Raw genomic sequence first — 25708 nt, forward strand, 5'->3', positions numbered from 1 at the left:
AATTGCCCAAGCTCACAATGCTTAAGTGGGAGAAACTGCCTACAACCCACGCATGCCTTCTTACTGCAGAGTCCATGAGTTCAAAATAAAACAAAATTTTCATCTCCAGTTCTGGCATCTCACCAAGAAACAAACCACTATTTTGAAAAACATAAACTTTTAATAACACCACACATAGATTTCAAACTACTCTCCCTGAGTGTCTAACTGAAGCTTTAAATGAATGTTTCTTAATTTATCACGGAGTGGATGGATTGAGAAGAAAGCATTGGAAAATAGAGGGAGTTTTAGTTAAACCCCAAACAACCCTGTGTTAAACTGAACTATACAAGGGCCCTTTCTAACACCGTTTGCCCCTAACTCGTAAGCGCTATTCCGGATTGTCCTTCATTATATTTCTGCGGAAAACAACACTGGCACCGGGCAGGCCATCCGACCTGGAGCACAGTCCACACGCCTTCTGAACGCGCATTCAGTGCGCAAAGGACTGGAACACGCAACGCACAGAGCGTTTCAGATCACAGAGGGTTTCAGATCACAGAGGGACACGCAGTAACTTGGTGAATTTAGAGAACATGGTGAAACAAGCAGAATGGGCTTGATGTGGGGAGAATTCAGCCCCTGCTCAGAGCCCCCCCTCACAGATCTGCTCAGAGCCAGGTGTGAGAGCAGCACCTGGGAACGCTGCACCACCGAGGCACTGTCTGGATCCACTCGGGGGCGGGCCGCTCAGCTCGCCCGCGGGGCCAGGTTGCGGGACACGTGCCCGGGGAGAACGCAGGGTGCGCCCGCGCACGCTCGGGTCGGGAGGCCGGCGGGCGCACGCTCCTCCCCGGTCCCTCCTCCCGCGGCGCCGGGGGGGGGGGGGGGGGGGGAGGGCAGGGGAGGGCCGGGGCGATCCGGCCGCGCGGGGCGGGCCCAGGGCACAGCCCACCCGCCTGCCGCTAGCCCAAGCTGTCCCGCCGCCCCGCTGCCACGGCGACCGCGGCTGGCCCGAGGCCCGCAGTGCCGGCGACGCGGAGCATTCGGGTCTGGCGCGCGCGGGTGGCGACGGCGCGCCGCGGAACGTGCGCAGGGACCCCGGTTCCCGCGAGCAGCTCAGCGCAGCGCCAGGGTGAGGAGGGGCCGCGGGCGAGGCCGGGGCGGGAGGACGGGCGCGGGCCGCGCTGGGCTCAGGACACTGTCGCGCGCGGCGGGCCGGGCCCCAGGAGGGCGACCGCCAGCTGGGGCGGCACCGCGCTCCGGGCCGGTCCAGGGTTCACCGTCCCGTCCCCTCCGCCCTCAACAACAGCGCTGGGATCGTGGCGCGGGGAGGTGATGGAATTGGAACCCAGTTCTCCCGAACCTTTTCCAGAGGGAGCAACCCTAAGAATTCGGAACTCAGGGGCAGAATCAGGCCAGGGGAACCAGGAACACGGCGCTTTCTTATCTATAGGTCTCCTGCCGGGACACGCGCGCACCCCCGCTTTGGGGAGCATTGCTGCTCCTGCAGCCCAGCTCCGAGTAGCTCCAGTGGGGACAGATCCCAGCACCACCTCCCCTGCCGGGAGCGTCCCCCCTGCTGGCCAGATAAGAGCAGGGCTGCTCTGTTTATTCTGAGTCAAGGAGGAGCCCTCCGTTTTTTAAAAGTCAAGTAAAAATCAGAAAAACAGACAACGTCGCCCACCTCTTCGTCTCCTGGAGCTCCTAATAGAATTTTCTGTCGCGAAAAACGAGGAGCTCAGGCTTTCACTCTGGCCGGTGGTTCTTGGGATCGCTGCAGGGGTGGTGAGGGAGGAAGGAGCAGGTTTCGTGGCTCATAAATGGGAGCTTGCTATCTTTAAAGGCACACGGAGTCAGGTTTGGGAGGGACCTGTTAACACATCAGTCTTGCACAAATTACCTTTGACCGAAGTGACAATGCTGAGCTGGGAGACAGGAGGATGAGCAGGAGGTGGAGAATGAATGAGTCCTCGGGCTTGCTGGCGATCCCAAGAGGCTCACTCAGGACCAGATCTTGGGCTGACATTGAATTTGGGGATCTGGGTATTAAGTATTGGCCTGACCAAGAAGGAGGTGGCCTTCTGGCCAAGAGGCACTGCTGAGCTGCTAGCAACCTGGCAGGTCTCTTCCCAGGGGAGGTTCTTCTGGTGGCCCAGCAGAACCCACTGATGTGGCATTTTCCAGCATGCCTGCTCCTTGCACGCTGGCCTTGAGGGAGCTTTTCCTAAACTGCTGCTGGCCACCTGTCGATGCTCTTCATGGGACTGAGCGCTACACACTCCAGCCTGGCACCCCAGCCTGTCCCCACAGACTGTCGCTGGCAGTCAATGCCACTGAGACTGAAGGAGCAGCAGAGTGAAGAGGGCTGTTAATCTGGTTCAGCCACGGAGTTTACAGTTGAGAAATCCTCTCTGAGGTGTGGAGGCCGTGCCCAGCACTGCAGGACTTTCCCCTGAAACAGAACCCTGGGCAGCTGGTTCCTCGTTTCTTTGCCATTGTTTCTCTGTGCCCTTTGCACTTTAGTCCTGAGGAACAGGCATGGCCCCCACCACAGCCCCTCACCCAGTCACCTTTGCAGAAGGATGCAATTATCACCCTCTGGAGGCTCTCAGCACAAGAGCATTAAGAAAAGTGCAAACTGGGGACCTGAGCAACTGGAGTGGGAGCCCTGGGAATGTCAGGTGGGGTTTAGGGGTCCCCTTAATCTATGTTCCTTTCCCTGACACCCAGGAGATGGATATTTCCTGGAAAAAAAGGTGATCATCAGGTTATTTCTATTGTGATTCATCTTAAGCCTGATTTCTTTTTTCAAGATCCCTGATAATGAGCCCAACTGAACCCTCAAAACGTTGAGAAATTTCCATAAAAGCATTGAAGAGAAAGTATCGAGCGAAGAGACATTGAAGGGGAACATTTCGTTCCAAAGTCACATCATTCCAGGATTCTGGGGAAGCTTTGTGGCTCGAGGACATGAGCGGTGGGTTCTTACTGCCTTTCTTTATGAAGCCAGTCACCCGTTACCGTGCTCGATTTTGTGGGAGTGCCGCGTGACACACTAATAGAAACAGGCCGATCATTATTGGTACGTCGATTTTTAAAATAAACTTAGTAGTTGAGGGGAAAGAAAAAGCCTACTATAAAAATAGGTAGTCACTGAATTAAGTGGGCTGGCTGACTCCCAGCAGAAGCTGTGTGCATTCACTCACTCATTCATTTCAGAAAATATTTATTGTGCGGCTCCTGCGTGTCAGGCGCTGAGTGAAGAGTGGTAAGACGGATAAGTCCTCTGCTCCCATGGAGTTCGCATTCTCGAATCCAAGGCTGAGCTAGGTGAATTCATATAATGAGAAATGCTTTGAAGGAAAGCAGAAGCAAACAGAGTGCCATGGTAGTGTTGTTTTGTAAGAGTGTGTGTGTGTGTGTGTGTGTGTGTGTGTGTGTGTTGGGTGGGTGGGAGGGAGTCTCTGAGAGACAGCCTTGAGATGAGACCTGGGGGAGACGGACAGACGGTTCCAGCAGAGGGAACCACAAGCACAGAAGTCCTGGTCCTGGAGACAAGTGGTATGTTGGAGGCACGGTTAGAGTGCCGGCATGGCTGGACTTAGGTGAGGGAGGAGGAGAGTTGGAGGAATGAGATTGAGGGGCCTGGGCCAGGTCAGGCAGAGCCTCGTAGGCCGAGCTAAACAGTTTGGATCTTATTCTAAGTGCAGTAACAAATCAAAAGAGAGTTGGAGGCAGAGGTGTGACATACTAGATTTACATTTTTTTGAGAGATTACTCAGAGTGCTGTGTAGAGAATGGATGATAGGGGAAAGAGGAGAGGACATGAGGAAATGAGCTCCATCCAGTTCACTGATGGTCACCTTGTGGAGGGGCAGTAGAGGGGTGTTGGCTATCTCTTGGAGGTAGACTGGGAAGTTACTTAATGTTTCTCTGTCTCGAATTTCCCATCTGCAAAATGGGGATGACATTGCTACACCTGGCCCACTTGTAAAACCCAATAACAGGGCTCCTCAAACTTTTTAAACAGGGGGCCAGTTCACTGTCCCTCAGACCATTGGAGGGCCGGACTATAGTTTTAAAAAAACTATGAACAAATTCCTATACACACTTCCCATATCTTATTTTGAAGTAAAAAAACAAACGGGCAAAAATACTCGCATGTGGCCCTCGGGCCGTAGTTTGAGGATGCCTGCCCGATAAGCTACTGAATAGGCTCTTAAGAGTAATGTAAGATTTTATTACTATTATTATTTGCTAATATTGTGTCCCATTGAATTCCCTGGGCTTTATTTTAAAATTTGTTCCAATCAATTTCAATGTCTTTTTATTTTATTGCTTTTAATAAACATAATTTATTATACATAAAAAAATATTTTGTTCTGTTCAGAGAACAACCTTTAACTAAAAGTTACCAATAAAACACACCATCATAGAATGCTTTGAAATTAATGCTAAAATAATAGCTGGCTTGATTTTGAAAGTTGAATGTGCTCACATAAAATTCAAAAACAAAACATTTGAAGCTGGAAATTGGAAAACAGTTTTAGATAGATTATTAGCATTTGTCCTTGATATGGCTGTACAGATATGTATAAGATCATTGAAAATATATATGTGATAGCAGAATTTCTGGGGAGGCATATAGAAGAAAGTTGAATAGTATTGTTACCCTTAGTGAGGCATTTTCTCTCAGAGGAAAACTTAAACTTTCCCTAGTGGATCACTCTCTAAGTTTTAGAGAGTCCGGAAGATTTTTGAAGTTGTTCATCAACTAGGGTAGGGGTGCCCTTATGAGGGACAGGACAACTGCTACAATGAAGCAATCCTGTTTCTCTATTTCTCTTTCCTGAGTCACTTTGTGTAGTTTACTAGAAGATGCATCTGTTTAGAGGAAGACGGGCCCTTCCTCATTCACATTGCGTGCAGTGGAAACTTCAGCTCCTTGTGACTTAACAGTCTCTGGGTCATTTTCAGTTGCCAGAGCCCATTAATGATTTATTTGGTCAGTGTGTCTGAACTTCAGCTTGAAGTGGCCAGTCTGGCAATTCAAATTACAGACAAAATGTGAGAGTAATTCTGGGATCTATATGGTTTCTCTTTTGCCATGTCTGCCATCATAGTTCCTTAGGGCTGGGGGGGTGGTTGGGACATCTTTAAGGGAGAGGTCACAGTTTCTCCTTGGCGTCAAGATCTGTTTTGTTTGACTCAGAAAATGTTTCAAAATGTTGCATTGGTTGCTATCCTTTAAAAGTCAGAGAAAGTTTTCTTGAAAACCATCAGATCTAGTAACATGGAACTGTAATTGCTACATAGGAGCAGTCAACTGGAGTAGAGTGGTGGTCCTTTTGTAGAGTTGAGTCCTTTTGGATGGGTCAGTTTGCCACAGTCCCTGCTAGTCCTTATTCTATTCCACTGGCCTGTTTCACTCATTTAAGTTACCTAGCTGGCCCTTGTGGACTTTCAATTTTTAACCTCAGGTTTAGGGCTATCTCCTCCAGCCTGTCCCTCACCCTCATCTGATGTAGGACTCCCTATTCCTGTACTGCGGCTGGTGTCCCCAGACCCGTACTTTTATGGCTCCTCTGATGAAGAAGTTAATGCTGATTGTCGAAAAGCTCCTGTTAATGGAGGTCTATGCTCTGGGTCCACATAGAGCAAGTCTAGGACCTTTGCACAGAGCTGTAGCTGTCACATGCCATCTGGGTTTTCCCGGTAATAAACTTCCCTCATTTCTTCAGCTGTTCCTTGTGTGACTTGCTGCCTTGTTCTCTTATCGTGCTGGTTATTGCTGGGTTATTGTCCCTTTGTATGACCTTTCACTTGTTAAAATCCCTATAGCCCCACCAATTCAATAAGATGTGGTCCAAACGTCCTCAAACTACGGCCCGTGGGCCACATGTGGGTATCTTTGCCCATTTGTTGTTTTTTTTTAACTTCAAAATAAGGTATGTGCAATGTGCATAGGAATTTGTTCATAGTTTTTTTTTTTAAACTATAGTCCGGCCCTCCAATGGTCTGAGGGACAATGAATTGGCCCCTTGCTTAAAAAGTTTGAGGACCCCTGGGTGGTCTAACTGGTGCAGGACACGGTGGGAGGGTGGCCTCTCTCTCTCTCTAAGATGTTATGCTTCTGTTACGTGACCTAAGATGTCTTTAGAATTTTCTTGGCCAATCCATTCCTTTTTTTGTTTTGTTTAACTTTTAGGGCTTTATTTTCCAGTTAGATTGTCCCTGAGAGTTTATAGGAGAACTGTTCGATGTATAAATTGAGAGCAGTTGTTTTCAACTAAGGGGGATTTTTGCCACCTGCCGCCCAACCAGGGGACATTTGGCGAAATCTGGAGACATACTTGGTTGCCACAACTGGGGTGTGCTACTGGCATCTAGTGAGTAGAGGCCAGGGATGCTGGTAAGTATTCTGCAAGACACAGAACAGCCCCCACAACCCAGGCTCATCAGCCCAGAATATCAGCAGTGCTGAGGTTGAGAATCTTTGTTGTAGAGTCAGGGCCTAGCTTCAGATCCTGGGTTAGCTATTTCCTATCTCTGTGACCTTGGGCATATTTAACCTTTCTGTCTCCATTTTCTCATCTGTATATTGAATAGACCTGAGGACTAAATGAGTTCGCTTGTATAAGATGCTTATTAGAATGGTGGCCAGCGCAGAGTAAGCTGTTGTTATTGCTAACAGCTGTGTAAACACTATCAGACTTTTTGTCCTCACTTTATTCATTTTGGTTTGTACATAAGACATCAGACGAGTGGGTTGATCAAGGTTGAGAGGTGGCTCTTCCTTTGCAATCTTGCTTATGGGATGTGCACCAGTGGTGCATTTGGACGTCTTAGGGAGCAAAGAGCTCTTCCAAGACTGCCGTCCCTCTATGGCCCCATTATCATTTTTCAGATTCTTTCAGTATTTTAATCTATACTGGGGCATGTATGTCAGGTTTAATGCTGCAACCCCCATTTGGAGGACGTGAACACTGAGTTCCTGTCATGGAAAAGGATCTATGCCTATTGCTTGTTCATCCCCAGTTTGCTGTGTCTCCAGCCTCCTCCACACCTAGTCACTGTGACTTGCACCTACACGGCGGACTTGGAGTAATGATGACATTCCTCTAAGTGCTCACATCCCTATAACAACTGCACCGTCAGGGTTCCCCTTTGACAGATGAGGAAAGGGAAGTAGAAAGTGGGTGCAAACTTAGTCACTGTCACCAAACCAGTAAGTAGCAGATTCAGGATTCAAACCTTGGCAGCTGGAAGCTAGAGCTGGATTTCTAAACCATTCTATTATTCTGCCACTAGGGAGATTTTTCTCAAGGAGAATCCCCATGACCTTAACCTAACCATCATGCAGCCATTTATGCATATAACTCTCAACAGATCCAGTTACTCTTACTAAGTAATGTTACATACATGGGGTGTGTATGTATGTTTCCTGTGACTCTGATGTGTTTCATGTGTGTATCATTTGGTAAGGGTAGGGGTTGACTGTGGCTTTAGTTTTTCATAATTTAAGGATCTCCGATCATTTAAGGCTGCGGTCCCCAACCCGTGGGTGTGGCCTGGTACAGGTCCACGCCCGTTAAGAACTGGCTGTGCACCACTGCCTGAGCTCCATGCCACTACCCCCACCCATGGAAAAATTATCTTCCATGAAACCGATCCCTGGTGCCAAAAAGACTGGGGACTGCTGCTTTAAGGAGAAGCTACAGTTATTCTTTAGGAAAAATCATTCTTCAGAAACTTTAAGCTCGCTGCAAGCCCATAGAGAGTACCATAGCTGAGGTGTCAGTGCCAGGTTGGCCTATCTAGGTAGGAGGTTGGGGTATTGAATCAAAGAAGAGTAAGATCAAGAACTCCCAGTATGGCAGCAACCTACCCAGTGATCTTAGATAATTTATACCTTTTTTGCCTTTAAACCATGTAGGGCACCAAACATTGGACGTTTGCACATTGGATATAGATAAGTTCCTATTTTCAAAATTGGGAGTAGAAGCAATGAATTCTATTTTACTTGCAGCTTTTAAGTACAGTGCTTGCTGGTACTTATAAATGGCTGTGCTACTAAACTGCTTCCACAATAGGGAACTGTTTCTTGTTTTGCTTTTTTGACCCTACCTCTTTTCTTAGGTTGTGAAATGATTATGCAAGAGTTGTACTTACTGTGCCCCAAATAAGAGGATTTAGACACTTCTGCAGAAGTCACTCGAGTGTTGTACATTTGAGATAATGTCCAGATTAAGTTTTGATTCCGTTAGCTAATGTGGTAAGGAAAATATCATGTTAATAGAGTAGGTTTTATCTTTTCTCTTTTTTAGTTTCCATATTAGCAAGTATTGAGCAGGAAATTCTTTAGTGGGTGCTTTTAAAAAGAGTCATATGTCTTGGATAAAGATGGGACCTCAGAGTCCAAACACACCCATACTCCCATCCTTTTTTCAGCATTCCTGGCAGGGGCCAGTTAGCAGTGTTTAAATTCTTCTCGTGACAGGGAACTCTCTACCTTGTGTGGCAGACATCACAAATGACCTAATTATCAAAACATTTCTTCCTTTTAATGTCCAGGCATCTGCCTCCCTATAGCATGTTTCAGAATGAACCAAATATTTATTCCTCATTAAACAAGGTTAGATTTAGTCCAGCATTCTCTTAGACCAGAGTTTCTCAACCTCCCATTGTTGACATTTGGGGACAGTTCTGTGTTGCGGAGGATGTCCTGTCCACTACAGAATGTGCAGCAGCATCCCTGGCCTCTGCCCACCACATTCCCGTAGACTCTCCCTCCTGGCGTGACAACCAAGAGGGGGGAGGGGGGCGGGTATATACATACATAGTGAGTGAGATGTGCACCATCTGGGGGATGGTCATGATGGAGACTCAGACTTTTGGGGGGAGGGGGGGAATGGGCATTTATTGAAACCTTAAAATCTGTACCCCCATAATATGCCAAAATAAAAAAAATAATTAAAAAAAAAAATATCTCCAAGTATTGCCCATGTCTTCTGGGGGAGTCACTACTATGGGGTGATATTCTAGCTTTATTCTCCTGCCTTCATCCTATTGTACAATAAGATAGCCAAAGTAGAAGATTTTATCTTCTTCATCAATCATTCAGTCTGGTAATGGGTCAATTTTGAGATATTTAAACCACTTTATCTGACCTTATATGAAACTCAATCGGCCTATTATTTGTTCTTTAGTCTCACTCTGTCACTTTATGTGCCCCATATCAGTTTTCTATTGTTGCAATAACGATTTGCTACAACCTTAGTCACTTACAGCAGCACAATTGATTATCTTACAGTTCTGTAGGTTGGAAGTCTGACATTCAGATCCCCAGAATATGGGGCAGAGAGCTGGTTATAGAGAGGAGAGCATGAGCATTAGTCCAGAATCAAATCAGAGGCAAAGAGGAGGGCTTCGGGAGGGAGTATAACCCCATTGTTCCCTGTTTTCCCTGGAGAAGAGTGTTTTCAGGTCTTCAATTGTAAAGAATAGGAGGGCAGGTTTCAGGAGAGCCTATCTCTTTAAGGAGAGACTCTAACGTAATAAGGAGAGGTGAATGAAGGAGTAAGGGGCTGCCATGAAATCGCTAGGACACAAATATGGCTGAACTGCAGCCGTGGGCACAGCCATGTTCGATAAACAGTTTGAGGCTCCAACCCTCCTACTTTACATTTCCCTTAACCCCCAACACACACGACACGTATGCACACAGGTGTGATCAGACTAAGGACACACAGATCCCATCTTGCAGTGCACAAGTCATTCCTGTGTTAATTCAACAAACAGTCATGGTACATTTGGCGGGTGAAAGGCCCTCACTGCTGGGTGCATGGGGCATATCATTACCTGTAGGACAAAAGTCCCAACTCAAACCCATCGCATGCAAGGTTCCCTGTGTTCTGGCCCTGACACTTGCCCTTGCCTCCAGCCTCCTTCCCCACAGCTCTCTGGTCGCAGCTCCTGGCTGCATCACGACACTGCTTTCGCCCAGTTTCCCTCCCTTCTTCCCATAAACCCAGGTCAGTCTGCTAACTCGAGTCCTTTTCCAAGAGCCAGCTGGAGCATGAGCTGTTCTAGGAGGGCTTTCCATACCTTCTGGCACCACCCACCCCCAGAATTGGCCATTCCTCTCTATGCCCGCACTGAACCCACTCTATTAAAACACCTCTTATTCCCAAATCACACTTTAAAAAAACTTACGGCTTTTTCCATGCCTTCTCAGCACTTCACCAAAGCAGGATGCAGACGTTTAGAAGCCACGAGCACTGCAAATACTATAGCATCCTCATCCTCTACATGGAATTCAAGATAAAGACAAAACTGTGCCCAAAACATGAAACTCACATGTATATTGAACTGAGAATAACTCATTTCTAGCTGTTTCTGATTAAAATATTTGAACTAAATTCGTGGAGGCTGAAAATTTCCCATAATTTTAGAGTCCTCGCTGCTCTGTTTCCCTACACGGGGTTTTGTGTGCCGGTAGCAGAAGCCGGCCATGCGTTTAGCACCCAGGGCTTGGCAGTTGGAAATGTTTGACTGGATGGATTTATCAGTGGACGGCCTGGTGCGTAGGCTATTGTGGTACAAAACATTACGCAAAAAGTGAGCACCATAAGAGAGGAACAAACAGCGCTGTGGGCTCTGTAGGGAGGGAGGGGCTGGCTGGGGAGATTGGGGAGAGCATGGCAGGGAGGGGGTGCAGATCTCCAACCGGACTACCTGGAGAATAAGATGAGAGACAAGTGTGGCGATGTGTACATATCACAAGTTGAATGCATTCATGAAGAATCCACATTTTGTAAACCTAAAAAAAAAACACCCCATCTTCCAAGACATATGACTCTTTTTAAAAGCACACACAAAAGAATTTTCTGCTCAATACTTGCTAATATTGAAACTAAAAAAGAGAAAAGATAAAACCTACTCTATTAACATGATATTTTCCTTACCACATTAGCTAACGGAATCAAAACTTAATCTGGACATTATCTCAAATGTACAACACTCGAGTGACTTCTGCAGAAGTGTCTAAATCCATCTGTGTTTAATGTTGGATAAGCCTACCTGCTTAGCAAGAGGGCTCATAGTTACACTTATTTCTCTTGAAGTAGATGGTTTTCAATTCTGTTCCTTTGTGTGTTTGCCCTCTGCTCATGCTCCTCTAAATACTTTACGCGGATGATATTATTTGATGAAAAACCAAGTCGTGACAATATAACGGAGAGTTAATCGTGGAAGTTGGTGAGCACATGGCTTGGCTTCAGGACAACCCCTTCTATTGCTTATTTGGAAAACTCAGCTATTTCTCTGGATTCATCCAAAGTCCTATGCAGTTTCTAAGGGTCTCAGCATGTTGCTCCACATATAACATGGGACAAGAACAATGATTTGTTCTTGTCCCTAAAGAGACTCTCATCTCTTTAGGGAATAATTTCTAACTCTTTAAGTCATCCTTTCAATCCAGAAAGCAGTTTCTGAATACCTTAGTATCATGATTATTGTGTTCATTAATTTTAGGAAATTGCAGTTTTAGAGCAAACAGAGACTTCTTTTTTCTTTTTTAAACAGAGTCTTGCTTTGTTGCCCAGGCTAGAGTGAGTGCCGTGGCATCAGCCTAGCTCACAGCAACCTCAAACTCCTGGGCTCAAGCGATCCTCCTGCCTCAGCCTCCCAAGTAGCTGGGACTACAGGCATGCGCCACCATGCCCAGCTGATTTTTTCTATATATATATATGTCTTAGTTGGCCAATTAATTTCTTTCTATTTATAGTAGAGACGAGGGGTCTTGCTCTTGCTCAGGCTGGTTTCGAACTCCTGATCGTGAGCAATCTGCCTGCCTCGGCCTCCCAGAGGGCTAGGAGTACAGGCATGAGCCACCACACCCAACCCAAACAGAGATTGATACTACTCAGGTTGGTAAGTTTTAATTAAAGGTAGGGACTCAGGCATTCTGGATACAAGCTCTGCCTCTAGCACTTGCTAGCTGTGTGCTTTGGACAAGCCAATTAAACTCTCCTGGCTTCAATTTCTTCATCAATAGAATGGGGATAATTAAACACCCCTCACAGATTGTTTGGGTGATGGGCAAATAGGATAATTTGTTCCAGGAACTGTGGAAAATGCTTGGCATATAATAAGCCTTCAAATGTTAGCAATATCATTATCCCTTTAGTGAATGACCTTTTGTTTGAGCAACTCCTAGTGCCGTTTTAAAATAAAAGACAAATCATAGTGCTATATATTGACATGAAAAGATTTCTACAACCTATTAGCAAATTCAAAAGCACTTTGAATATATAATATGAAGTTTTATAAATAAATTGTAAAAGTATTTAAGTATATATATTTGTATTATTTATGTCTATGTGGGTGTATTGTGTTCAAGCATAGAAATATACCTGGAAAAAAATCTTTCAGCAAGTTATTATCAGTAAAGAAACAAGTCAAGTTTTTATTTACCTTATACTATTGTGTTTGGATTTTTGAAATCATGTATTAACTTTATAATAAAATTAAATATAATACTGAAATAAGATCAAATAAAATCAGACAAAATTATAAATAATCTTAGAGAGTTGCACTATGCATACTTTTTTCCTGACCAAATAAAGAGAGAAAAGAATAAAGATGTTGAATAAGAAAATATAGTCACTCTGCAAGTAGCCCAAGAAGCTTAGAGCTTCAGTAACAATTTTCCCAGTTACCTATCTGGATTTTTTATAACCCGTGTGATAAGAGCTGACTGTACTACAGCCCATTTCCTCTGAAATCTTTATCTCTGGATTCCTGTTGCCCTTATCATTTGTCCTATATTGTTTCAGAATTTTAAAAAGTTCCTGCCATTTGCTTTCTCCCTGTATCATATGAGCTAGTCCTATCCCTGAAACCCAATTGCAAGTTCTTTTAGAGCGGGGATTGTGTTAAATTCTCTGGTGTTTAGCACAGTTGTTTCCATAGCAACAATTATGTAGAAGGTATAAAGTATTCGCTTAATAAATACACTTTGACAGAATGACTGCAGATGTGGTGTTAGAACAGGCCATGCTGTGCTGCAATAATGCAGTGATGACTTAATCTGGAAAAATCTGGAAATTTCAGTGGCTTAACACAGCGAAAGTTTATTACCTAGTCGTGAAAGGTCCTATGACTTGGCAGGGGCTCTCTCTGTTCCGTCATTAGCATCCAGGCTGCCTTCATCTTGATATTCCATGATGTCACCCTGTCACTTCTAAGTCTGCTGTACTGGAGAAAGGAAGGGGTGGAGAAGATGCAGTGACTCCCAAGTGTCTCAGACCACGACTGTTCAAGTTTCCATTTATCGTGGCAATTAGTCCCATGGTCTCAGTCCAGCCACAAGAGAGGCCAGGAAATGTAGGGGGCGGGGGGCAGGTAGATATTCAGGAGTACTAATTGTGTATGCCACACTCCTGTATTATATCTTCCTGCAAAATAACTATGCCAGCTAGTTAGCATCTTAGTATCAGTGGGACCAATACTCACATGGACCATTAAACCTGGCTCAGTTTGGGATAGTAACCACATGTGTTAGAAACTACTAGGATTCAGTATTTATCTACTCAGCTGGCACTTACTGAGTGCCTACTGGGTGCCAGGCACTCATCTAGGTCTTTTTTTTTTTTTTTTTTTTTTTTTTTTGAGACAGAGTCTCGCTTTGTTTCCCAGGCTAGAGTGAGTGCCATGGCATCAGCCTAGCTCACAGCAACCTCAAACTCCTGGGCTCAAGCGATCCTTCTGCCTCAGCCTCCCGAGTAGCTGGGACTACAGGCATGCACCACCATGCCTGGCTAATTTTTTCTCTATATATTAGTTGGCCAATTAATTTCTTTCTATTTATAGTAGAGACGGGGGTCTCGCTCTTGCTCAGGCTGGCTTCGAACTCCTGACCTCGAGCAATCTGCCCACCTCGGCCTCCCAGAGTGCTAGGTTTACAGGCATGAGCCACTGCGCCCGGCCACTCATCTAGGTCTTGAGAATACAGTAGGAGGTGCAGGGGACAATCAAAAGTCCATGCACTCACAAAATCGAATTTCTAGTGGAAGAAGATATGCAGAGAACAAGGCGAAAAGGCCTTTCCCTAAGAGGGAATGTGTGCAAAGACCCCAAGGTGGCGATGGGGGGTTGGTGCAGAGCACCTGGTGTGTTTGGTGAATGGCAAGGGAGCAAGCCTGGTTGCAGCAGGTGTGTGAGGGGGCAGTGGCAGGATTGGGAGTCTGCTGAGTACAGCCTGCATAGGGCCTGCTGTTCTCCTTTAAGGTCTATGGTCTCTGCTCTGTGGCACTGAAGTCCTTTGGGGGTTGAGAGCAGAGGAGTGACAGGACCACTCTGGCCGCTCTGTTGGGGACAGACTGCAGAAGCAAGGGCAAAAGCAGGCAGACCAGTTAGAGTTTACTGCCAAAATTCAGATGAGAGATTGTGGTGGCTGGGACCATTTCCATCACCCTAAAAAGTTGGGCAGATTTTAAAGGGGGAAAGTGATATGCAAATACAAGATAGTTGTTGCCAATAAGATGTTAGCATATAGCCTAATTGTAATATACTTTATTATTACCACATGTGCGATATTTTGTTGTTTCATTCATTGATTCAACAAACATTTATTCAACACTGACGGCCTGCTAGGCCCTCTGTTAGGCACTGGGACAGCAAAGAAGACATGCCTTCTGCTTTTCAGAAGCTTACAGTGTACTAGGATTATAGAAATTGGCAAAACTATAATATCCTTAATACCAAAAATAACCACAGAAGCAGAAATACAATCATATATAATTATGATGGAAACAGCCAAAACTTATTAACTATTTACTATGTGCTAGAAATACCTATAGATATTATTATGATAGATGTTTGTTATAATTATTATATTTCATTGCTGCCTTTTATAACCAAACTAGACTGTTATAAAGTTAAAAAACTAGTGACCAGAAACCTATTATAACTATATCTGTGCTCTATAATCCAGCATCACCAAGGGTTTTGACTCCCTGGTGCTAATCTAAAACCCAGCCCAGAAAATGCATGTTTCATTGTTTTCCAAATGTTACTAGTACCTCTGCTTCTCTGATTTATCAGACTGTTTAAGTCCTCTTCATTGCATGTTTTTTTCTTTTAACCATCTGCTGCGAAGGAGATTAAGCTGAAACCACCGCTCAGCTCCCAAGATGGTGGCGCTCAAATTGCATGCGCTTTTCTGCCTCTGCAGCTGCCTTGCACTGGTTCGTCCTTTTGACTGGCAAGACCTAAATCCTGTTGCCCATGTTAAGTCATCAGGTAAGAGGTATATTTATTTGTTCAGGACTTGAGCAGCTGCTTAGCTGCAAGACTCCAAGTAGCCCCCGAGAAGCTGCATGTCTGTACGTCTTTAAACAAGTCCTCTTAAGAAATGCTCATGGAAACCCTGTGTTCCCCTGGGGTAGAGAAGAGGGCCTCACTTTTTCCTCATTTTAAATGAAACAGAAGAAGCACCTTGTATTCTTCAATATCATGACTGCAGGACAGACCCAGATGCGATGTTTTGAGACACAAGCTCAGCTTGTAATCACCGTAGAGAACTTCCTCAGTGCCACCCTGCTGTCCTGCGGGGGAGAGAGGGAGAGTATTTGAGGCAGGCCCACGAGGAGATTAGCTATTTTTCCCCAGGGAGCCAAGTCCGTGGGGAGCCGCATCTCATTTCTAAGATAGGGGTCACCACAGAGGATAAGGAAATTGATAGGAAACCAAGAGAAATAAAAGAATACACGGAGACTAAGGTATAGTTTATAGGTTTATATATAAAAAAAATCAGATATAACACAGCGGGGAGTACTTAGGGGACTGGCCTATCCCCATAAACGCCAGCAAAATGGTTAGATTCATACAGGTTTTTATAATCACAGACATCAATTACCAGTTGTCAGAGTAACGTATTTGCATACCAGAGAATGCAGTTGCTAGGGGATACAGGTAGTGAGTTAGGGTCAAAAGTCCTCTCAAGGGTCTTCTAATCTATCTAGGTGAACAAACAGGTACAAAGTCTTTCAGGGGCTAACTTCTAAATTCTAAGAAGTAGTTGTCAATTAACAAAGGTATAACAAAAGAGGTATAGTGACTCTATATTTCTTTGATTAGTTATGGTGGACTTAAAGGTAGACAGACAGGAGAGAGCAGGGAGCCCATCTCTATAAAATGGGTTGTTTATAACCACCGGGGCGCATCTCTGGGCAAAGTGCACTCATTGTCTCTGGCTCCCATCCTGTGGGCCATATTTGCCTTGGCTTGTCTTTCAGGACACAGAGAAGCTCACAGATTTTGAGATACCGGGAAGCCTTCCTGGAAAACGTCCCTATTGGAGATTTGAGAGCTCTCCCATGATAGCAGCCTCTAATAAGTGAACCATTGAGTCCACACATTCCTTCAGGGCAAAACCCTGCAAACTCCTGCTTCTGTCTTTAATATAGTAATATAGGGTTATGCAATAAAAAAATGGTCTTATGAGCCACATCTCATTAATTCCTCAATCATATTTTCCCAACACTGTCCCTCACTTTCCCAACCCCTCCCACCCTAGCACAGCTGCCCTGGAATTCACACCAAGGCTGCCTCAAAGGGAGAAGAGGCAGGTGTCTGGATGAAAAGGCATAGTCCTGGTTAGTCGTGGAGGGTGGTATGAGAAGGTTACAATTTAGGATATTGGGATCCAAAGGGGAAACAGTTTCTTCTACCTAATAATGAGGAAAAGTGGGGACCCTGAAATGTTCCCCTTACAGGTAAAGCTTTAAAAAAAAGGTCTCTGGGGAAGTACCTTAAAGTTTGAATTTTCTGTAAGGGAAAGTGGTATGTTGCAGATTAGATCTGCTAAAACTCCTCTAAGAAATTCATTATGAATTTAGCTAGCCAGAGTTAACTAACTCTGGGGAAGGGATAAATAATATCAGTTATCTGCCTTTTATGTGTTATATAGTCTGTGCCAGGTACTTGATCTTCATTAACACTTCACCCTTACAACTGTTCCATTTTACAAATGAGAAATTTGCTAGGAAGTAAATTGCCTAGGCCAGAGTATTATAGCTTCTAAGAAGCACACCTCAAATAAACTCACTTGGCTCTAATACACCTGAAATAGGCTCACCTGAATCCAATACCCAGTAGCCAACACTTGAAATAGACTCACCTGGATCCAATATCAACTGTCTTCCTTGGAACTACATCCTACCATTTGACCATGGATTACTGACCTGTCTGTCAGGCCAGGTGGTTTTGTACTTCAGCCCAGTGCTTTTTAAACTTTAGTGGTGCACCTTTTCTGACTCCGTGGAATTGGGTTGAAATCTGAGAGCCTGCATTTCCAAGCTCCCTGTGGACCAGCTGAGTAGCGAGGCCTTATGCATTGACAGGTTTCGTCATGGGCAGGTGCTTCACACATGAGTCACCAATGTGGAGGATGTAAGTAGGTTTCTTCCCGTGACTCAGAACCTCTCTGGGCAATGCCCACAATATTGATTCAGGTGTCATACCTAACATAGCTCCTGGAGTCTGACTGGCAGAGGCAGAGTGTGATGGAAAACACAAGAGTCTGTCCAGCAGAGTAATAAACTCCCACATTCCAACAGAGGGAAGGGATGGGCAAGCTGAACGTATCAAGAAAAATGAGAGTCTGGATACACTGATATTTGGGCTCGACCTCTTGAAGTTAAATATGGAGTCGATTGGGGTTTAGAAAGGAAGAGAGCAGATAAACTGCAGGTGTGGGGAAGGGTATTGGTACCAGAAAGAGAAAAGGAGTTTCAGGTGTGGGTGAGTAAAAGCCTGCCTATGACAAAAGGTTTGAAAGAACAGGAGAGACCAGTGGGAAGTTCAGTTTAGTTCAGCTCATTTTCACAAATATTTATTGAGCACTGACCAGGTGCCAAATACTCTGTTAAAATCAGAGGATACAAAGACATAGATAGTGTAGGAGGCAGCATGGAGACACATAATTTTAATATAATGTAATAAGAAGAATGATAAAAAAAAAAACGTGTATACAGGGAATCTGTGTGCTACTGAGGATGAAATGATTATATTTATCTGGGGAATTGGGGAAGGCTTCAGAGAAGACAGGACATTCAATCAAGGTGTTGCAGGTTGAATAGGAGTTGGCCCAGGGGATTTTAAAGCACGGGCAGTAGCATTTACAAAAGGTGCAGAGGCATCGAACAGCCCGATGTGTAGCTCGGGAGTGCTGTAGCACAGGAAGGGGGATCTCTTAGGGGGAAGAGCCAGAAGAAGAGTCTGAGACAATGGGCGTCGACATCACAGAGGGCCTTTCCTACAGTGCCCAGGTGCTTGGGATTTAACCTGTGCACCTGTGAGCCTCAACATGTTTCCACCCCCACTGGAGGGATAGGTGACGTTTGTGCCTCAAGGGGCAGAGTATTTGCTTAGGGAGGCACGTGTAGACTTAGTTACCTCCTACAAACTGTCCTCCAAAAAGATTCCAATATATTCCCCCTCCGAGAAAAACCACCTGCTGATAGGAAGCCATTGAAGGATTTTATTAATAATTGCCTGGTGAGATTTGTGCTTTTAAAGGATGTGTTTGAAGGGGCCAAGAGCCAAGGTGGATAGGACAGTCAGGAGAGATGGCAACTGCCTGGGCAAGAGACAGTGAGGGTGAAAATGAGATGTTTGTGCTATAGGGTCAGAGATAAATTGGGGAGATAATTCTAAGCCAAAGAGAAACGTTAGAAATGGAGGCTTGGTTGAATGTAGGGGTTGCTGAGAAAGGTAAGATGATTCCCAGCCTTCTGGCGTGGGACGCAGGAGATGGGGGACCCTTGAGTTGCAGGCTGCGTGGCTGGAGGGTGAGGAGGAGGAGTTGGGAAGTGGTCTTTTAGCTTCCTTTTGGACCTTTGGCTTTGATGTTTCTATGGGAGGGGCATCAGGTGGACATACCCAGTAAGAAGTTGTTAACACTAATCTGAAATGTGAGATAAAGTTCGTGTTTGGAAAACAACAGATTTGGGAAGTCATCTTTAATTCTCTAGATAGAAGTAGAAGTTGAGGGCAAGCTGTAAGCATTAGGAGGTAATACTCCTAGGCCTCTTGGGAGAAGGGCTATGTCTACCTCTAGCTTTTTTACTTCCCAACCCCCTACACAGTGCTTTGCACCCAGCAGGCCGTCAGAAATTATTTGTGTATTTTACCAGTTAGATTAAGAAATGAAGGCGGCCAGGAACTATGGGCAGTAACTTGATTCCCTTGGAATTCCTTTGCATGTTAAAATCTGGGGTGTAACAGGTGACAAATAAGATAACATTTGCCTATTTTTTTCAGCATGGATCAATAAAATACAAGCTCTGATGGCTGCGGCAACCTGTGGCCAAACTAAAATCCCCAGAGGTAATGGACCTTATTCTGTTGGTTGTACAGACTTGATGTTCAATCACACTAAAGAGGTAATGTTTTGGTTAATACAACTTACCCTTATAGTTCAGTATGGACTGTCGCTATGGCCCACTAGAAGGTGTTGAAACCCGACCTTGCCCCCACCTGAGAATGACTCCGTTTACCATTTGCTTGGTTATTATAAAGCCATTCCCCAGTTCTTTGCTGTTGTCTGATTCATTCATCTACCAACTATATTTATCTCCCCCTTCCTTAGTGGCCAAAGCCAGGCTGCTTGCATTTTCTTTTCACTGAGAAAGCATATTTTATTTCTCTCTTCTTTCATGACTGCACTTAATCAGCACAGCAGCTTATAAAGTTTCTAGACCTCTTTGTGAACAACAGCGGTATTTGGGTCTCCATTAATGACATGTGCAAAATAGTTGCTGGAATCTGTTTGAGAAGAAACTTTACTGAAAGTGCATTCATTTCTTTCCTCGACAGGGCACCTTCCTGCGCTTGTATTATCCATCTCAAGATGATCGCCTTAACACTCTGTGGATCCCAAACACAGAATATTTTTTTGGTCTTAGTAAATTTCTTGGAACACATTGGCTTATGGGCAAAATTTTGAGCTTTTTATTTGGTAAGATTTCTTTCTGTTGATCCTACTTTGTAGGCTCTAGTATATAAGAAAACCTTGAAAACAATAAACATTTCAGGCAATTAAGACCAAAGTAGATTTTCTGTGGTCTAAGCTTCTCCTACAATGGCAAGGAAAGTATTTCTTGCAAGCCCGAGCAACTATGACAGAATCAACAACTCTCATTTTATCCATTCTGAATGTGATGGGGGTGGCTAAGAACATCAGACAGGCTCTAGCATCTTCCTCTGGCTGCTCTTTGGTTTTCTTTCTGGCATCCCATGGGGGGAGTGGGAATGTGTGAGGTTCTCTGGGGTGGCCACTACCCTGCATGCTGTGTGCTAAAGTCAGACACAAAGAGAAAGGAAAGAGAAGCCACCATAACTCTCCAGATCCGAAACAAAGGAGACAAAGCTAATTTCTTACTTGTCACAGACGGAGGGACTCTCCTCTCCTTCCCATCACCTACCCCGAGGGACCAGCCTCTTTCACTAAGACAGTTTGATGTGCCTTCATCACCTACTTTATACGCTGATATAGACTTTCCTTCCTTATCTGTTGGGCCAGACACTAATGTTGGGCTGATGTTAACTGTGTCTTCAAATTTCTCCTTCAAAACTGCCTATAACTTCTGAGATTCACCATAAACATCTCCTTAGAGTTTTCTTGAAAAACACTTTATAATAGAAATGATGAAAATACCATAACTACACATCATTAGGGTGCTGAACAACTTATAAACCACTTCCATAGCAATTGTTGCATTCTGTCTTCATGACCACATCTCTGTTTCCTAGATGGGAAAATGAAACACAAGTAGCTGCTAATAATAATGATGACAATGATTGGGAAGAAGTGAAGGAAGGGAAGACTATATCTTCCCGTTTTTGAGCCTCTTACAATGTGACTAGATAGGAGCTTTACATATAGCGCTCAATTAAATAAAACTCCCACAAAAACCCTATGAAATAGATACCATTTCCTCAGTTTTGCAGAAGAGGATTCTGGAGCTCAGAGGGTGTGAGTCACTTGGCCAAGGTCAGGAGCTAGAAAGTGGCTGAGTGGCATCCAAAGGCCACACCTTAGTATGAAGTCAGTGGTTTCTCCACCTTCCACTGGATCACGACCAAGTCATAATGAGAGGAACCTCCAATTCCCAGATCCTGGCTCTTGGTGTAACATTCCTGAGGTTTACTGAGTAGTTTGGTTTCCGAATACTCCCTCTAAAGTTTTCCCAAAACCTGGGAATGGTAATAAGCAGTAGCCTTTGTGGATACACCGGTGAGTAGAAAAATCTCTCACCTTAAGTGCAGAGCTGGCAGTGGGAACTGATAACAATCCTACAGTCTGAGGAACTGATAATTAATGATCTTCCAGTGTGAGGAAAGAACGCATGGTTGGTGGGTATCTAGTGGCAGACTTTTTAGTGAATTTACTATGAATCCATAAAACATGGATATAAATTCATGGGTCAGGACTTTATGCTATGGAGATGTAAGTTAAATTAGCAACATTCAAGCCAGCGAAAACACTAACTGTAACCACCCACTGTTGTCTAGGTTCAGTGACAACCCCTGCAAGCTGGAATTCCCCTCTGAGGACTGGTGAAAAATATCCACTAATTGTTTTTTCTCATGGTCTTGGAGCATTCAGGTAATGTTTGAGAGGTTGAACAATTTTAGCCTCTTAAGGATCAATGCCAATTTTTTTGTTATCATAAAAGGAATTACAGATTTGGGAATGTCATACCGGCCCTTGTCCTGGAGGAGTTGAGATTCCTCAATATTTCACTGTGGTCTATTGATCGACCTTAGCCCTGTCTTGTTAAGTAGTTTTTTTACCCCCTACCAGCTCATGGGGATTAGCCTCACTGCAGGGAAGAGAGAGTGATGCAGTTTTGCTTGTTGTCCTTCTAGATTATAATATTTATGCCCTCCAAACCATCCTCTGTGCAGTTCAGGTTGTCCAGGAAATGGACTATCTGTGAAAGACATCTATGGAGAGAAATACCTCGGCATGGATAGAGGAGAAGGAGCAGGAAAGGATGGGGAGAGCTCTCAGATGATGATGCAGGTTGGATGCCTGCAAAGGAGATGGGGAAGAGAGAAGGGCCGGAGAAGATGAGTCAGATTGCAGCACAGTTCTCAGATCGGGGGGCCAGTGGAGGGAATGCTGGACCCCAAGTTGTTTGTCAAGCGTCCTGCCCCTCACAGGAACGGTCCTACGTTAGGACCCAGGCTGTGCCAGGTCACTGGGAGCAGTTCACAGGAAGCTTGGCTTCCGCTTGAACATGGTGATGGATCCAGAGGGGCAGGGACGGATGGGGCATTTAGGAAGCTGTGCTCTCTGTAGCACGATATCTGAGTCACCATTTCCATGACAAACACGCCCTCTCCATTTGTACTATCTTCTAACTGTCTCCCCTGCTTCTACCTGAGGAAATTATAAAACTTTCAGAAAACAAAAGGTGGCTTTTAGCTGGGAAGAAGTTGGGTGGCACCTGCAATAAAGAATTATCTCCAGTAGGTTAATTGTGGTCCAGCTACCTATTTGATTTCTGCTACACTAGTGATTGGCAAATTAGACTCCAAGGGCCAAATCCAGCCCTCTGCCTATTTCTGTAAATAAAGTTTTACTAGAACACAGCCATACTTATTCATTTTTTTACATTGTCTATGGCTACAACAGCAGAGTTGAGTAGTTGTGACAAAGACCGTGTGGCCCACAAAGCTGGAAATATTTGCTATCTAGTCTTTAACAGAGAAAGTTTGCTGATCCCCATACTAGACCATTTCCCCTCTTCTGAAGATATCCTGTACCTTCAGCAGAAGACATGTTTCCTTGCCTCTGCCTTTTTATTCTCTAAGGGTATTTCCATGATATGAGAAAGAGATTGTGTAGAATGAAGACATAGAAGAGGGTATAAATGCAGTTGCTTAGCACATGATATTTTCACCATTTCACCCAGTCCAGTCATTTAAATAACAGCTAACGTGTTAAATATTTACCCTGCTTCAGATATAGCTATAAGCACTGAAGATGTATTAACTTACTTGATCCTTATCTATGAGGTACCATACTGTTATAGCATCACCTTTATACAGATAAGGAACCAGGGCAGAGAAAAGATAAGGACTTACCCAAGGTATGCAGCTAATAAGTGGTGGAACCAGGATTCAAACTCTGTGGTCAGAATGCAGGTTCCATTCTCTTAACTACCATGCTGCATTGCTTTCCTGCCTATATCATTGTATCTTATCAAAACTTTACAACTATCCTAAAGTAAAGGCTTTATTATTAGCCCCATTTCACAGATGAGGACAAAAATTCAGTAATTACCTGAAATCATATAGCTGGCAAGTGGCAGAGCTAAGATTAAACGCCCCCGAATCTCAAAGGTAATATTTGTCATCACTGCACCAATGTTTCTCAACCTCAGTACTGTTGACATTTTGGACCAGATAATTTCTTGTTGTGGAGGATGGTCCTATGCATTATAAGACGTTTAATGGCATTCTTCTACCCACTAGATGCCAGTAGCACCATTCCCCCCATTCATGATAATAAAAATATTGCCAGACACTGTCACATATCCCCTATGGGACTAAATTACCCCCCCCCCCCCCGGAGAACCACAGTTCTCCACTCTACTGCAGGGCACTACTACAAGGATGTAATGGCCTCTGTGCCCCCACTTTTACTAGCGGACCCAGCCTTGTAATCATGACGGGTAGTTGTAATGCTTCCCTCTCTTTGTTTTGAAGGACAATTTATTCTGCTATTGGCATTGACCTGGCATCTCATGGGTTTATAGTTGCTGCTGTGGAACACAGGTATGTTACCTGATATATAATAACTGGGCTCTTTATCCAAATGCAGGGAATGCGAATGCCTAGAACCATGCCTCTACCTTACATAAACGTTTATAAAAAATGGTGATGGAATTTTCACATTATGATGACATTTAAAAAAGGAAATCGTGTTAGATTGTTAAGACTTAAAGAACAGCTTACATTTCTAGACTGTTTAATGCATGCCATGTACTACATGCTAAGTATTTTCCATGCACCATCTCATTTAGTCTCATAACAATCCTAGGAGATGGTTACTATCATTATTATTCTAAGGAAGAGGAACATGAAAGTAAGAAAGGGTAATTTGCCCCAAGTCACACTGCTAGTAAGTGGCAGCACTGGTATTTGGTTCCCAAAGGTGAGTTTCCATCGTGGCTAACATTGCCTCCCAGAACCGTGCAGATAGAGCGGGCTGAGTTTACCCATAACTCTCCGACAATGGACAATGAGGTCTTTTTTCTAGAACTTCCTTTTGGTACTCTTTAATTAAAAAAAAAAGTAGAGTGGAAGAAGAAAGAGAAGTCAAAAGATCAGAGAGAAGTTGAGTAAAGGATAGGATTGAGGAGCATGGGCCAGATGAGGAAGGGAGGGAGCGTGTATAGGTAACGAATTTTGCTTGTATTATAGAAATGGATCTGCATCTGCAACTTACTATTTCAAGGACCAGTCTGCTGCAGAAATAGGAAACAAGTCTTGGCTCTACTTTAGAACCCTAAAATCAGGTGACGATGTGAAATCTGAACGAAATAAACAGGTATATTGCTGTGAGAGAAGTGGCTTCACAAGTTGAAAGCATGTACAAAATGATGACATTTGCTAATTTAATTTTACGTATGGCATGGTTTGCTACCTCTCATATCTCCCGTTCCCAAAGGATCTGTTGGTAGATTCCCTAAGTAATGAAATTCCCTTAATGAAATATCTGGTTCATAGTCAAAACAAAGGTAAACACACAAATCCTGGGTGATAACAGTGAATATTCAGAATTTTCTTGCATTAAAACCTCTAATTTTAGAATCTCAGAAGTGCTACAAAATAAACTAATAGATTCCCTCTCAGAGGCAATATAAAAAAAAAAATCCTACTTTTCAGAGAGGTGGAATACAATAGCATTAAGGGTACAGGCTTGGGGTCCAAGTTTCTATGTTTGAATCCTGGCTTCATCGCTTTGCAGTGGGGTGATCTTGGACAAGCTAATCTTTGCACTTCCATGTTTTATCTGTCACTAAATAATGACTAATGATGGTATCTATCGTACAAGGCTATTGGGATGATTAAATGGAATAAAGCACACTGGCTGCTTCGTTATAGGGGTGCTTTTTATGTTATGGCATTTAAGCCTTCCGACGTTTCACTGGAGTAGGCATTATTATACGATAAATGGAAATTCAGAAAGGTTAAGTAAATCATCTGAAGTCACGCAGTAGATAAGCAACAGAGCCAAGATTTGGACCAAGCTATACCTATGAGCAAAGCTGATGCCTATGTCATTATGCTAGCATGTATTCTAATCACGAACCACTTAGACATTTCCAGTTTATAATCCATCGATCATCAATCAATCAACTATTTTTCCCACATGCAACTTCTGCACAAACTTTAAAATAATTGTTATAGCTTTTTACTTTGTTGTTTTCTTCTTCTAATAATTGTATTAGGTACATCACAGAGCAAAGGAATGTTCCCAAGCTCTTGATTTGATTCTTGACATTGATCATGGAAAGCCACTGAAGAATGTATTAGATTTAGAGTTTGATGTGGGACAACTGAAGGTAAGCTTATAAAAAAAAAAAAGCTATTTTTTTGCCCTTGTCCTGTAGTTCTTTATTGTTCTTTGTTGTCTGATTAT

At 44.0% G+C, this 25708-nt stretch overlaps 1 protein-coding gene across 5 annotated transcripts in view; it reads left to right on the top strand.

Annotated features, from left to right (window-relative positions):
• The first annotated feature begins 886 nt into the window (after positions 1-886).
• PLA2G7 (phospholipase A2 group VII) overlaps positions 887-25708 on the top strand; it is a 31278-nt gene continuing 6456 nt past the window's right edge. Inside the window, exons 1-9 of one of the 5 annotated variants that reach the window (XM_012744810.3) lie at positions 887-1114; positions 2796-3064; positions 15146-15288; positions 19312-19433; positions 19867-20008; positions 21565-21658; positions 23770-23838; positions 24487-24613; positions 25518-25631. In XM_012744810.3, coding sequence (XP_012600264.1) covers positions 15180-15288; positions 19312-19433; positions 19867-20008; positions 21565-21658; positions 23770-23838; positions 24487-24613; positions 25518-25631 — 777 coding nt within the window. In that variant the 5' untranslated portion in view covers positions 887-1114; positions 2796-3064; positions 15146-15179. Of the gene's footprint in view, positions 1115-2795; positions 3065-3458; positions 3544-15145; positions 15289-19311; positions 19434-19866; positions 20009-21564; positions 21659-23769; positions 23839-24486; positions 24614-25517; positions 25632-25708 lie in introns of those variants that run through there. The other 4 variants (XM_012744811.3, XM_012744814.3, XM_012744813.3 and 1 more) reach the window with 4 other exon arrangements.

Source organism: Microcebus murinus, chromosome 5 (genome assembly GCF_040939455.1).
Source record: "Microcebus murinus isolate Inina chromosome 5, M.murinus_Inina_mat1.0, whole genome shotgun sequence".
In the NCBI taxonomy this organism is placed as follows: Eukaryota; Metazoa; Chordata; class Mammalia; order Primates; family Cheirogaleidae; genus Microcebus; species Microcebus murinus.